The sequence below is a fragment of the Lycorma delicatula genome, chromosome 3, assembly GCF_047948215.1.
Source record: "Lycorma delicatula isolate Av1 chromosome 3, ASM4794821v1, whole genome shotgun sequence".
NCBI lineage: Eukaryota > Metazoa > Arthropoda > Insecta > Hemiptera > Fulgoridae > Lycorma > Lycorma delicatula.
In genome coordinates, this window is record NC_134457.1 from 66,491,049 (window position 1) to 66,505,563 (window position 14,515).

At 30.6% G+C, this 14,515-nt stretch overlaps 1 protein-coding gene across 1 annotated transcript in view; it reads right to left on the bottom strand.

The window, feature by feature from the left end:
• The window catches only part of LOC142321662 (tax1-binding protein 3 homolog), a 36,304-nt gene that overhangs the window by 20,740 nt on the left and 1,049 nt on the right, over nucleotides 1-14,515 (bottom strand). The window contains exons 2-3 of the mRNA XM_075359927.1: nucleotides 4,060-4,188; nucleotides 1,080-1,157 (exon numbers count right to left, since the gene is read on the bottom strand). Of these exons, the coding sequence (XP_075216042.1) occupies nucleotides 1,080-1,157; nucleotides 4,060-4,188 (207 nt within the window). The remainder of the gene's footprint in view (nucleotides 1-1,079; nucleotides 1,158-4,059; nucleotides 4,189-14,515) is intronic.

A 14,515-nucleotide genomic window follows, 5' to 3' on the forward strand; every position in this document is an offset into this window, starting at 1 on the left:
TGTCCACAAAGATGAATATCATTATCAAAAACTGCATTAATAATATCATCATTTTAGAACATGAACAAGAAGCCATCAAGAACAGAAAAGAAAAAAAAAACGGAACACATGTTTAGGTTAAGGAGTGGAAGCACTTAGCCTAAAAATTAGTAATTTTATCACCATACCAACATGCAACAAGGTTTTTGAATTAATTCAAAAGATAGTCATAAGAGAGCAGCACAAACTGGTATTTTAATGAAAGTCGGGTTTATCTCCACAGTCAGCTTATTATAGTTCAAATATGCATGTGGGTGTCACCCACATTTGAGTAAAACTGGAGAGCAGCAGTGCTGGGCTCATGCGACAGTTGAGGACTAAGGATTTACAGTTTTTTAAGGACAAGCAACCAAATAAATTAATATCACCTGAAAATGAAAACTTACAAACTGTCATGCTACAGATGAATTACTAATTAATTTTTTAGCAGAAGTAAGATGAAATTGGCATAAAAAAACAAAAATGAAGTTTCGTAGTGCACAATCAGCAAATAGTAACAATAACACAAGAATTGTTAACAGGACTCTAAACAGAGAAGAAAGTGTGGATTGTAAAATCCATCTATCTATTTTTTAATAAAAGCAAAAAAGGTACATGTTTGTAGGTGTTATGGAAACATCAGGTTATAAGAAATTATTTCTGTTTTTCCAAAGATCAATATTGGTGGATTGTTTTGTTAGTTCTATTTATTTAATTTAAACTATTAAAAATGGATTCTTTTTAAAATAGTATTATCTATCTATTAAGTACAAATTTTATCTAATTTTGTTTTTTAAATGTGTGGATTCACTTATGATAGTAAAACGAATTTAAATAGACTAGAGAATAAATAAACAAATTTTTAGTAATACAGAAATATATAAAAAAAAAAAAAAAAAAAAAAATAGCATTGATCAGATGGAAAATAAATGGCTTTTCTTTTTCTTTTGAAGAGAAAGTACCTTTTACTGTTAATTTTTTAATTTTTTCCAGTTTTTGTGGCCAGAAAAACTTATGTGTATAAAAGATGATTATGCATATAAATATAATATTAAACAAACCTGCAATATTTTATCATGCATTCTTAACCCTGATTTTGATGCTGGACTCCCTTCATGTACTTCTGTCACATATATTCCCTGAAAAAAAAAAAAAAAAATACTAAGTAAAAATTAAAACGCTTTTTCAACGTGAAATCATTTTCTAAATAAATAAGATTTGCAATTGTAAAGTTTAACAAAGCATATTTATAGTCTCACTTTCAATAACAATTTGTAGTGCTTTTTGTTAATCTGGTACACAAGTCAATACAAAAAAAACATTACATTTTTTTCTATAAGTAGGTTTTTTTCATAAAATATAATATGAAAAAAATTTAATTTAACTATGTAATTATATTGAATTAATATATATATTTATATACATTAAATCACAAAACGCAGTGAATGACATCAGCCTTGTTTCTCATGCGTTATGAAAATGAGCGGGGATGAGTTTTTAAAGTCTGTTGTTACTAGCGATGAGACTTAGACACAGTATGACAATCCAGAAACAGTCTAAGCAGTGGATGCACACTTTTCCAAACACGTCCAAAAAGTTCAGATACTGAATGACATGAAAACAATGGATACAGTTTTACCATAAAGGTGTCTTGTTGGTAGAATTTATGGAGCAAAGGGCAACAATAACAAAGGAAATTTATTGTGAATCTTTACGTTGCCTCCAAGAGCGATCCAGAACAAATGAAGAGGCATGCTCTCATCCAGCGTGGTTTTGATCCACGACAATGCATGACTGGACTGTGCAACGTGAAGCAATGCCTTTTCACACAATTCAAGTGGGAAGTTTTTGACAACCCACATACATTCCAGACCTAACACCTAGCAATTTTAACCTCTTTCGAGAGTTGAAAGCATGCTTGGGCAGCCATCAATGAAGAACTTCAGGATGCTGTCAAGATGTATCTTATCTCACTGGTGGCAAGCTTCTTTGAAGAGGGCATCTGAAAGTTGGTGACACAACATGACAAATGCCTCAATTGTTTTGGCGATTATGTAGAAAAATAAGTCAGATGCTACTCAACTTTTATTAATAAAATCATTGTGTTATGTCAGTGTTTCTTTTTTTTATAGCCCATCGGATGGTTGAAAAACAGCCCTCATACGTTTAATAATTAAAAATATTTTTTATAAAAATATTTAATTTAAATATCCATTTATATTATTTCTACTTAATGAATGTATGGCTGTGTTGTACCTTGAAGTACTGCAATGCCTAAGATAGTTTCCTACTAACTATTTCTTAAAAGTATGCACTGCGTTCTTGATAAAAGTGTTTCAATAGTATATCTGTAATGTGTGTTCAAGAACTGAAACCTACAGACCATGCTAAAGACTAAATTATTTTCAATGGTTTAAACCTTTTATTAACCAAAATTCAGTATGTATCTTCAACATTATGTTTTGTTACAAATGAATCGTGGTTTCATCTAGGAGGGTCTATTAATTCATAAAATACACAACTGTGGTCGACAACTAACCCCCATGAATTACACAACATGAACAATCTTTACATGATGTGAAAATTGGAGTCTTGGTCAGTGTGAGTAGAAAGTGCATTATAGATACAATCTTTTTTGATAATACAGTGAATAGTGGATCTTTAATGTGCTGTTTTAAAAAAACTTCAATACTCAGTTAACAGAAACGGAAATCAATCAGGGTTGGTTCCAATAAGATGGTGTCATGGCACACACAGCTAACAGATCAATAACTTTTTTTATGAAATGACTTTGGTGAACAAATCATTTCAAGGGGTTTGTGAATTGCACGATTGACTGATCTGACTCTCTCAGATTACTTTCTAAGAAAGGCTGCAAAACAAGCAGCATATAGCAACAGACCATGTATCATTAACAAACTAAAGACCACAATAATGGTATACGTATGAGACATTTTCAGTGTTTGAAAACAAACTGAAACATGTGCAGTTTTGTATTGATGTTGGAGGTGGTCATTTTCAACACCTTTTATAAATTATTCCAGTTATTGTAATATCCGTTTCTATAAAATAATGAAATAAAAATACAAAGCAATAATTAAGAAAGTTTTGTCATTACACTTCAAAATTCCAGTGCACAGCAACTTTCTGAAGACATAGTATAATGTGAGCCATAATGTAGTTTAGACAAATATTTCCACCAACTTTTTAAATCTTGTCTGTTTTATTGAAAGTGCTAATAATTTTAAGTAAAAAATTATATGTTTGACATATACTTAACTTTGGAAGCTTGGGTATTTTTACTTTCAGGAATTCAATTTAAATCATAGCAAAGAAAAAAAAAGAGATTAAAGTAACAAAGTCAATTTCAAGATTTTATAGAATTCTTTAAAATGGATAATTATGCTGTAGTTCATGAATTTGGGGTATATTATTAGTGGAAAAATGACAAATGTTTTGAAACAGAAAGATTCATTTCTGAGCAACTTAGACAAGGTTGCTGATGAATGGACTTAGGAAAAGAGATTCAATGGATTTGTTGTGAAATGATCTACAATGAAACTCTTTGCACTAAGAAATTCATTCAGTTACAATTTTAACATTATCATGTGAATGGATGGAACAAATTGAAAAATAATATATTATCTTTCTTTTAAAATGTTCACATATGCATAATTACTTTTCCTGTTGTTAAAACCTATACCTAATTATGCAGACATAGCAAACCAAGAGTGTTAAGATGTATAACAAGCAAGCATAGGGATATTAAAGTAAACATAATTATCAAATTCTGTTTTTATTTTATGATGATGTATTTATTTATAATTCTACAAAAAAAAACAATATAATAAATGAAATATCCTTTGATAGGTCAAATATAATGTTCTACAGAACAAATACTGCGTGTAACTGTGGCAGAATGAATGTAAAGCCAGCATTACTATATTCAACAACAGTATTAAATAGTTAGCATCAATATTAAATTAGGACAACAATAAATGTATTGTTACTTTTACCAAGCACAGTACTTTTTTTACTCACATAATCCGTATAACCTTGGGGACTTTTCTTGTAATCTTGATCAATGCCGCCTCCTATTTTAAATCCACATTTCAAAACTTCTCTTCCCTCTGTATCAACACCAGGCTCCTTCTTGAGTGTAATTGGAATCTAAAAACATATATAAAGCAATAACACACAAATGGCTTAAAAGAAATGTTCAAGTACTAGTAAAATACTAGTCCACGTAAATTACTGGCATGACAAACACATTTTATACAGAATAACTAAAATCAAGCACTCTAAATATTTTATTTTTAATTAACAATTCAAATTTATTAACATGGGGGAAGACTTCTAAACTAAGATCAGATAGGCAAAAATCAGACAGATTAAATGGAATATTTTCCCGCTGCTCAAGACTACAATTACTTCTTTTCCTTTCAAAAGAGCGATGGAGTTTAGTTTACAAATATGGTCACCAATTTCACTACTATTTGTATCTGCAAAATTATTTTTAAAAAGAAGCTAAATATTTTATAGTAAACTACCAAACCTTCAGCAGTGAAAATAAAAATTTGTCTATCAACAGAATTGGATAAATAGTTGGGTAATCCTTAGAAAGTATTACAGTTATTCAAATGTTAAGCTAAATCTGATCATGTATTTTTTATATATTGATAGTTATTTTGCATAAGTGCCCTGTCTTTCTTTATTTATTGAGAACAAATGCCATTATATAAGGTTTAGCTTAATGGTAGTTATTCAGCATACATTAAAGTTTCATTTCATCCACCTCTTCTTCCTAATACACTGTGATACATGTTTGAGCTGGTCCCTCAAAAAGCCCACAGACTGTGAAATCTGGTCTACTGTTAATTTTTTTTTAATGCTATGAAATGCAAAATAGAAAAATTCAATGGCAGATTTATAGGGTAAATTGTAAAAGTGTGATAAATGAAATTACAGTTAAAAGATGAGCTTGGTTGTTTAATGAAGGACATTAGAATGAAGCTCTAAATGGATAACCGTCTTCTGAGAAAGAACTGGAGGATAAAGTCAATAAAAAAGCTTGTATTCACAATTTCTTTCTTCCAAAGGTTATATAAAATTGTTACATGTAAAACTATTATATATCATTCAATTATTGAAAAAGCACACACACTAGTGCCCACAGAGATAATAATAATAAACATACAATTATATCTCTGTTATATTACCTGGAAGAAAGAGATGAATGCTCAGTTATATTTGATAGCGAACTGACTTGGATATTGCATATCAACTCCAAATTAAATCAAGAAAGTCTTTACGGTGGAAGCAGATCACATTGAATTTAAAATAAAAAAGATTTTATATAATTTAAAGAGTAAAGAGTAGGGTAAAGAGAACTGAGGTATTCTTCAGGCTCTTGAATATATTTATTAGAGCAGAAAATAAATGTTATATTTTTAATATTATCTTTGCAATAATTGTACATTTCAGAAGGTGTAACAATTTGATTTTTGACTGTCCTTTGAAGGGTTGGTTTAGTTACAGTCTTTTTTACGGTTCCACCAATACCATCACATGGTCCTATTGCATGGTATGGCAAAAAAGTCATTCAACTGCGATTTCAAAATCTTGATGGTTCACAAATTTATGAAATTTTTTTGTTTTTATACTAAGCTGAGGAGTAATTAGAGAAATACAATTTTTAAATTTAAAAACGACTGTTGATTTGAATTTAAATTAAAATCTTTTAGAAAATCCCTGAAGATGGAGTAACAGTTCCGAAAGTATTAGGATTTACACTTTTTAAATTGTTGGTAAGTGGAAACTTAAATTATACAATAAAAAAATTGTGGTAACAGTGTTTTTTTACTTTATTTTTAACTTACTTTTGGAAGCAGAAGATTGATGAATTATTGTGCTTCAAGTATTCACTAATCACACAGTAGCTTTGGCTTTATAATTTTTCTTTTTTAAAAAGGAAATGGATGGATTTTTTATATGAGAAATGGATATAATGTGGCATAAGTTTTTGACCAGTGATGTGGCTGGACTTCATCCTGTATCACTAAAGGAAAATTTTGAGAGAAGTCTCCCATTACAATACATTCATCTTCCAACAAGTTTTCTTTTTTAATGTTGAGGAAATTCGCTTGTTTCTTTGTAACAAAATGATTAGATAATTTAAATTTTCAGCAAGTTTATCTAAGTACTCTTGAAAAATGGAAGAATTTGGGTAGTTAGTTCACAACAGTCAACAGGAACTGATTTTGAAATAGCAGTTAAATGGCTTTTTTTGCCATACCATGCAAAAGGACCATGTGATGGTATTGGTGGAACTGTAAAAAGGACTGTAACTAAACCAACCCTTCAAAGGACAGTCAAGAATCAAATTGTTACACCTTCTGAAATGTACAATTATTGCAAAGACAATATTAAAAATATAACATTTATTTTCTGCTCTAATAAATATATTCAAGAGACTGAAAAATACCTCAGTTCTCTTTATCAGGTAATCACAACAGTCCCAGAAACTAGAACCTTTTACAGTTACGTTCCACAAGTCAGAAATGTATTCTGAAAGTCCGGGTGACCTCTGAATCAGAAATATTTAAGTTAGTATTGGTTCAACAGCACATTAGTGTTTCTGATTGCTTTATAGATTTACTAAAGCCAAAATGTAAAAATTATGTCTGTTGTGTATACGATGGCAAGTGGTGGTTACATGAAGTCATTGAAGTCAAAATACATGAAAATGAAGAGGAATATAGAGTACACTTTTTCCATCCGCAGGGTCCTGGTACTTCATTCAATACTTCATTGAGGGATAATCAAACATGCATTCAACTGGAAAATATTTTAAAGATTCTCACGCTTTGAGAGCTTTTTCTAACAACTACTGGAAGACGACACAACAATACACCAAAGATGAATGAGAACTTATCAGTTCTACTCAATAAAAAATGGCAGAGCACTAAGTTATGTTAGTTAAGTCTGTTATCAAAAAGTGCAAGATTTATTCATATCTTCCATTAGCAGGAGTAAAATAAGGTAAAAGTGAATTGAAAAACTTTAATGTATCTGAATTGTTTATCATTTTGTAATAATTATTTATCATTCTGTAACTGACTGTTTATCACTTTGAAATAACTATTTTATTAATTATCAATTTATTTATTCTACTGAGTTTAGTTGTAATTTTTATAATATGAAAAGAATACATAAAATCAGTATTTTTGGATACATTGTTTATGGTTAGAAGGAACAGTGTTTTTAGCGGTTTTGCTGGCTTCATTACTCGTCAATCCCTTTGAGTAATAAAATAAATTTTTTATGGTTTTTAAGTACATAGAAACTGCTGTAAAAATTTCAGATATTTGTCATCTGTCCCACATGTGGTTTTTGGGCCCCAAAAATGAGACATTTTTAAAATCTTATGATTTGGTGGCCATTTTTTTAATGAAGGACACTTTGTAACAGTTTTTTTTTGTAAGTACTACTAGTACCTAAGAGTTAAAAGGTAAAAAAACAGGTATGTTACCCTAAGCCCTTCATTATTTATTTTGGGCCCAAAATTTGAAAAAAGAACAATTTGTAAGCATAACTTCAGTAAACATTTCAAGATTTGGTTCTGAAACAAAATGAATTTTGAGTACACTAAGGTGAAGGTCCAATCTTTACTCTTTTCATAAAGCTTTTTTTGACCTCCTGTACAATGTAAAATAAGAATGCTACAGCTCATGGAAAAAGTGACGAAAATGGCTGTTTTTACCTGTTGGTGAGTTAGAAAATAGTCAATTACTCAGGAAAAAAATTTTTTTTTTAATATAAAAAAATATTTTTTGGCCACTACAATGCGGGTAGTAATCATATACCAATTATCATCAAAGTCAAAAATAGTGATGCGACTGATCATTTGTTGAATTAAAATGGAATACCCCTATAAACAAAACAAATTTTTCAATATTACAAAATAAAATAATTAACAATTTTAGAAAAATAATCAAAATTAAAAATAAAATGGCACATCAATAAAACAATTTATTGAATTAAAAGCTAATCAAACTTTACAGCTAATTAAACACTAATTTGATCTGAATTTGTTTGAAGTAACTGACTTCATAAGTTGACAATACTAGCAACAATTAAATTATCTGATTTAAATAAGTGAAAGGAATAGTGCGTGTATGTCAAACAATACCTTATAAATTTTCCAATGAAGAATATGCTGACATTTTTATTTATGGGTTCTGCAATGGAAACATATGAGTAGCACACGCATCTATCACCAAAGATTTCTAAATAGGAAGGTTCCAGGCCATAGAATCTTTGCTTTGGTGTTTTGGTGCTTATATACCACTTTCTTCATATAATGCTGAACTACTTCCCTACAACAGACTATTTCATATTTATTGGCCACACAAAAGGCCTAATTCACAATTGAGATGCATATTGGGTAAAGCCAAGCCTCCTACACCTACATTTACATGATTTCTTCAACAGTGTAAAAGAACATCTTTACTAGCCGTACGGGAAACCAATAATCCAACAGCTAATATATGTATATTTACTTCTCTACTATGTCCTTTATGAGTGGACCTCACATGTAAATAAAATAATTAATCTTCAACAAAACTTGTTGAAAGAGTTTATAACAGATTTGGATTAAGCTTCTGTCCAGCTTCACTATAAAAATTAGATTATATATATTATTATATTAATTACTAATATATATATATATATATATATATCTTTATCTAGAAAGCAACTTGTCCTGACTGATTCATCAACGCCCAGCAAAAACCACTGAAGATAAATTGATGAAAATTTATATGAATGTTCTTCTTACAGTATAAAAGCAAACTAAGAAAGGATCTTTTAAGAAATTCTAAGTTTAACAGATGAAAATGAAATAACAATGAAATCTACTTTTTTTTTTTTTTTAATTTCTTGACAAGAAATGAAGATATCAACTTGATTTTTGGTGTGTGCAGTCTTCATGTGATTATCAAAAAAGTAATTTCTGGATTTTTTGAATTTCTGAGTTTAAAGGGATAAATGGATATTGAATTTTTTTAATCATTGCTATTTTTTTTCTCAGTAACAAATGAACATGTAAACTTGATTTTTGGTGTGTGTAATTTTCATGTAAATTTCTACATTTTTTTTTTAATTCAATCTTGAAAGGGGTGAAGAAAAGTAAAACAAAATTTCAACAATGATTGCAAATTTTCCCCATTTCTGACTATATTAAACGGTATTCACTACATTGGGGCTTGCAAATACTCTTCAAATAAATATCTAAAATTTTTTTTTGATATTATTTTGACCTGCCTCCGGTTACTTGACTAAAAAACATAAGTAATTAAAATTTTTTTTGGTAAAACATGAAAAAGTACGATCACCTCCTAGTGTTGTTTGTAAGGTAATCCTAAGAAACGAGTAAAATATATTTTTACCCATATAAAGTACGGGTAACCAGTTATAACTGGGTGATTCCATGTCAAATCAACACATCCACTTTACCTCACCATCTCAGAATTAAATGAACTTTTGGCATATAGGTAGTTCCCAAATAGACTAAGGAACATGCCAAATTTTATTATATTATACCCACCCGTTATGAAAAATGGCTAAGTAGTTTTCAAAGATTTCTTAAAATCGCACAATGATGAATTCTTTAAATATTAATAGCACCTCTTCTAATTAAGTTAACAACATAGAAATGGTGTCATTTTGTAGCTTTTTAAATTTCTTTTTATATGACATATAACATGATATAGGTTGTTGTGATAAATATTTTTGCCATTTCTAACTAAATTTTAATTTTAGATTTTGGAAAACACATTTTCAATTTTTTTTTTTAAATACGGTAAATAACCTACATTATTATTAAACAATCTAAAAAGTTTGGGTTCATTGTTAAAGTAATTTAAAACAAAATCAGTGCAAGCTTTAACAAGTTAAGAGAGACTCATCCCCAACACCCAGTCCTACTCTGTCAGACTCCAGTTGAAGTCAGTGCTGTTCAGAGTTATAAGAAGTGATGTTCCTAAGTTAAGAGTTGAAAATATTAATTTTGTAAGTTAATTTACGAAGTTTGTTTTATTGTTTTGTTTCAATTCATTCAAAAAAAGCAGTCACGTTATTAGAGATAAAAAGAGGCTAAGAAAAGTCACAGATTGGATGTGCAGTTTGTATCCCAAAATTCCAAAAAATCCCAACATTAGTAATTTATGTACAAAGAAAATATCTGCCTTAAAAAGTGAAAATGTTCCTACAACCTCTACTCATCAAGATGAAGCACAGCCACCTGATTCTGATGAAGATGAGCCTAGTTTTAAAGCAGAATCACGTACGATTGAATACTAAGAAATGAAAAAGAAACAATTTGTATCAGCAGAAGAGTCCTCAGAAGATGATAAGAATGAAGATCTGTTTTACAAAATCTCAAGACAAGATTTGCAGATATTAGGAACAAGAAGTTGACGATGTTGACTTGCCTTCCAGAAACTTATGGTATAAGAAAACTCATACACAAATTTAATGCGCCTAATTATATTGTCCATCTGCCACAAATAATACTAAAAAAAAGGAATTTTGTAAACACCTAATCCAAAACCAGGTAAAAATTTACCAAAGTAAATTGTTGAAAAAGTCAGGCTGTTTTATGAAGATGATAAAATCAGTAGAGCTATGCCAAGAATGAAGGACCGTGGTACAGTCATTGATTAAAAGCATGAATAAAACCGAAGTTTCCAAAAGACTTATTTTATGCGACTTAAAAGAGGTGTATGCATTATTCAGAAGTAAATTTTCTAATACTCGAGTAGGCTTTTCAAAATTCGCCGAGCTTAGACCTAAACATTGTGTTTTGGCTGGGTCAGGCAGTACTCATGCTGTGCATGTATGCAGGACACACCAAAATATGAAATTAATGGTAGAAAAGGCTAAACTCGGGGCCCTCACTACTGACTTAAAAACCTACCAACATTGCAAGGCAAAAATGTTATATAATCTGCCATCAATTGATTGTCTGATGAACAACTGTACCTTATGTCCAGGAGATACAGACATTAGGTCAATTTTAGAAAAATCATTTCAGGAGAACATACATTCCGGCAGTAGATATCAGTTGACTTATGTACAGGCTTTAGGCTTTGTGAAAGTGTTTTCAAAAGCTATCAACTCTTCTCAGGTGGTATCTGTTTCAGGTCAACAATCAACAGGCAAACTGAAATTAGAAGACTGCAATGATTACATGACAGATGTCTATAACAAAAATTGGTGGCTTGCTTACATATTGGAAAAAAAGTTACATTCCTCCACTCCCAAGGACCATCACCATCATTTTGCTACCCAAAATGAGCTGATGTTTTATGGGTACCTTTCACAGATATTCTACGTACTGTAGATCCAACAACTCCAATAAGAAGTTATGTTCTATCTGATGATGAAATTTTGCGAAGCAATTAAGCACTAACCAGTTACTTCTGATTAACAGTTATAGTTGTTGTAGGCCTAATTGTGTTTTAAATTCTAAAGCACTATGTAAATACAATTACTAAGATTAATTGAAAATAATTAATCCTCTTTACAAATGTTTATTTGATATTATACAATATTTTGTTTCCTATTGAGTGAAGTCTATAGAGGTTGAAATTTTGTTTTAAATTATTTTGACAATGAACCCACTATCTTCCCACTTTCAAACTTTATATATCGTTTATCAATAATGTGTAGCCAATTTACCACAATTTTATAAAAAATCTTAAGAATGCATTTTTTCCAAAATTTGAAATTAAAATTTATTTTTGTTAATGAGAAAAATATTTTTCATGACAACTATAGCATATTATATGTCATATAAAAAGGAATTAAAAAAGTTACAAAATGACACCATTCCCATGATTTTAACTTAATTAAGAGAGAAGCTATTAATATTTTTAAAATTGGCTGTTGTGCGATTTTAAGCAATTTTTGAAAACTTTACATAGCCTGAAGAAAAGGTGTCAGATGAATCGGTGGAATTTAGAGAAGCTTGAGGAAGAGGAGGTAAAGAAGATTTTTGATGAGGACATCGCAAGAGGTCTGAGTAAAAAAGATAAGGTAGAAAATGTAGAAGAAGAATGAGAGAATGTTAAAAAGGAAATTCTTAAATCAGCAGAAGCAAACTTAGGCGGAATAAAGAGAACCGGTAGAAAACCTTGGGTTTCAGACGATATATTGCAGCTGATGGATGAACGTAGAAAATATAAGAATGCTAGTGATGAAGAAAGTAAAAGGAACTATCGGAAATTAAGAAATGCTATAAACAGGAAGTGCAAACTGGTGAAAGAAGAGTGGATTAAAGAAAAGTGTTCAGAAGTAGAAAAAGAAATGAACATTGGTAAAATAGACGGAGCATACAGGAAAGTTAAGGAAAATTTTGGGGTACATAAATTAAAATCTAATAATGTGTTAAACAAAGATGGTACACCAATATATAATACGAAAGGTAAAGTCGATAGATGGGTGGAATATATTGAAGAGTTATACGGAGGAAATGAATTAGAAAATGGTGTTATAGAGGAAGAAGAGGAAGTTGAGGAGGATGAAATGGGAGAAACAATACTGAGATCTGAATTTAAGAGAGCATTAAAAGATTTAAATGGCAGAAAGGCTCCTGGAATAGACGGAATATCTGTAGAATTACTGCGCAGTGCAGGTGAGGAAGCGATTGATAGATTATACAAACTGGTGTGTAATATTTATGAAAAAGGGGAATTTCCGTCAGACTTCAAAAAAAGTGTTATAGTAATGATACCAAAGAAAGCAGGGGCAGATAAATGTGAAGAATACAGAACAATTAGTTTAACTAGTCATGCATCAAAAATCTTAACTACAATTTTATACAGAAGAATTGAGAGGAGAGTGGAAGAAGTGTTAGGAAAAGACCAATTTGGTTTCAGGAAAAGTATAGGGACAAGGGAAGCAATTTTAGGCCTCAGATTAATAGTAGAAGGAAGATTAAAGAAAAACAAACCAACATACTTGGCGTTTATAGACCTAGAAAAGGCTTTCGATAACATAGACTGGAATAAAATGTTCAGCATTTAAAAAAAATTAGGGTTCAAATACAGAGATAGAAGAACAATTGCTAACATGTACAGGAACCAAACAGCAACAATAACAATTGAAGAACATAAGAAAGAAGCCCTAATAAGAAAGGGAGTCCGACAAGGATGTTCCCTATCTCCGTTACTTTTTAATCTTTACATGGAACTAGCAGTTAATGATGTTAAAGAACAATTTAGATTCGGAGTAACAGTACAAGGTGAAAAGATAAAGATGCTACGATTTGCTGATGATATAGTAATTCTAGCCGAGAGTAAAAAGGATTTAGAAGAAACAATGAACGGCATAGATGAAGTCCTAAGCAAGAACTATCGCATGAAAATAAACAAGAACAAAACAAAAGTAATGAAATGTAGTAGAAATAACAAAGACGGACCGCTGAATGTGAAAATAGGAGGAGAAAAGATTATGGAGGTAGAAGAATTTTGTTATTTGGGAAGTAAAATTACTAAAGATGGACGAAGCAGGAGCGATATAAAATGCCGAATAGCACAAGCTAAACGAGCCTTCAGTAAGAAATATAATTTGTTTACATCAAAAATTAATTTAAATGTCAGGAAAAGATTTTTGAAAGTGTATGTTTGGAGTGTCGCTTTATATGGAAGTGAAACTTGGACAATCGGAGTATCTGAGAAGAAAAGGTTAGAAGCTTTTGAAATGTGGTGCTATAGGAGAATGTTAAAAATCAGATGGGTGGATAAAGTGACAAATGAAGAGGTATTGCGGCAAATAGATGAAGAAAGAAGCATTTGGAAAAATATAGTTAAAAGAAGAGACAGACTTATAGGCCACAACTAAGGCATCCTGGAATAGTCGCTTTAATATTGGAAGGACAGGTAGAAGGGAAAAATTGTGTAGGCAGGCCACGTTTGGAGTATGTAAAACAAATTGTTGGGGATGTAGGATGTAGAGGGTATACTGAAATGAAACGACTAGCACTAGATAGGGAATCTTGGAGAGCTGCATCAAACCAGTCAAATGACTGAAGACAAAAAAAAAAAAAAAAAAACATAGCCATATTTTCAAAACAGGTGGGTTAATACAATAAAATTTGGCATTTTTCATAGTGTATACAGGAACTACCTATGTGCCAAATTTCATTAAATTCTGCGATGGTGAGGTTAAAAAAAGCAATAAAACTGTGTTAATTTGACATGCAGTGACCCAACTAATATTTTTAAAATGCTGGCCAACTGTTCTGAAACCACATTGTTAGATCTCTCAAAATTTTGGGTCTAAATCTTTGTTCTGAAGAAATTACAATGCAATGATATTTTTATAAAGTGGACAGGCTTTAATTTTTATTTATCATTATTATTTTCACAAGCATGAGTTAATGAACCTGCAGGGTCCAAGAGGCAGGGCCCTCAGATTTGATGGGAAGGGTGAG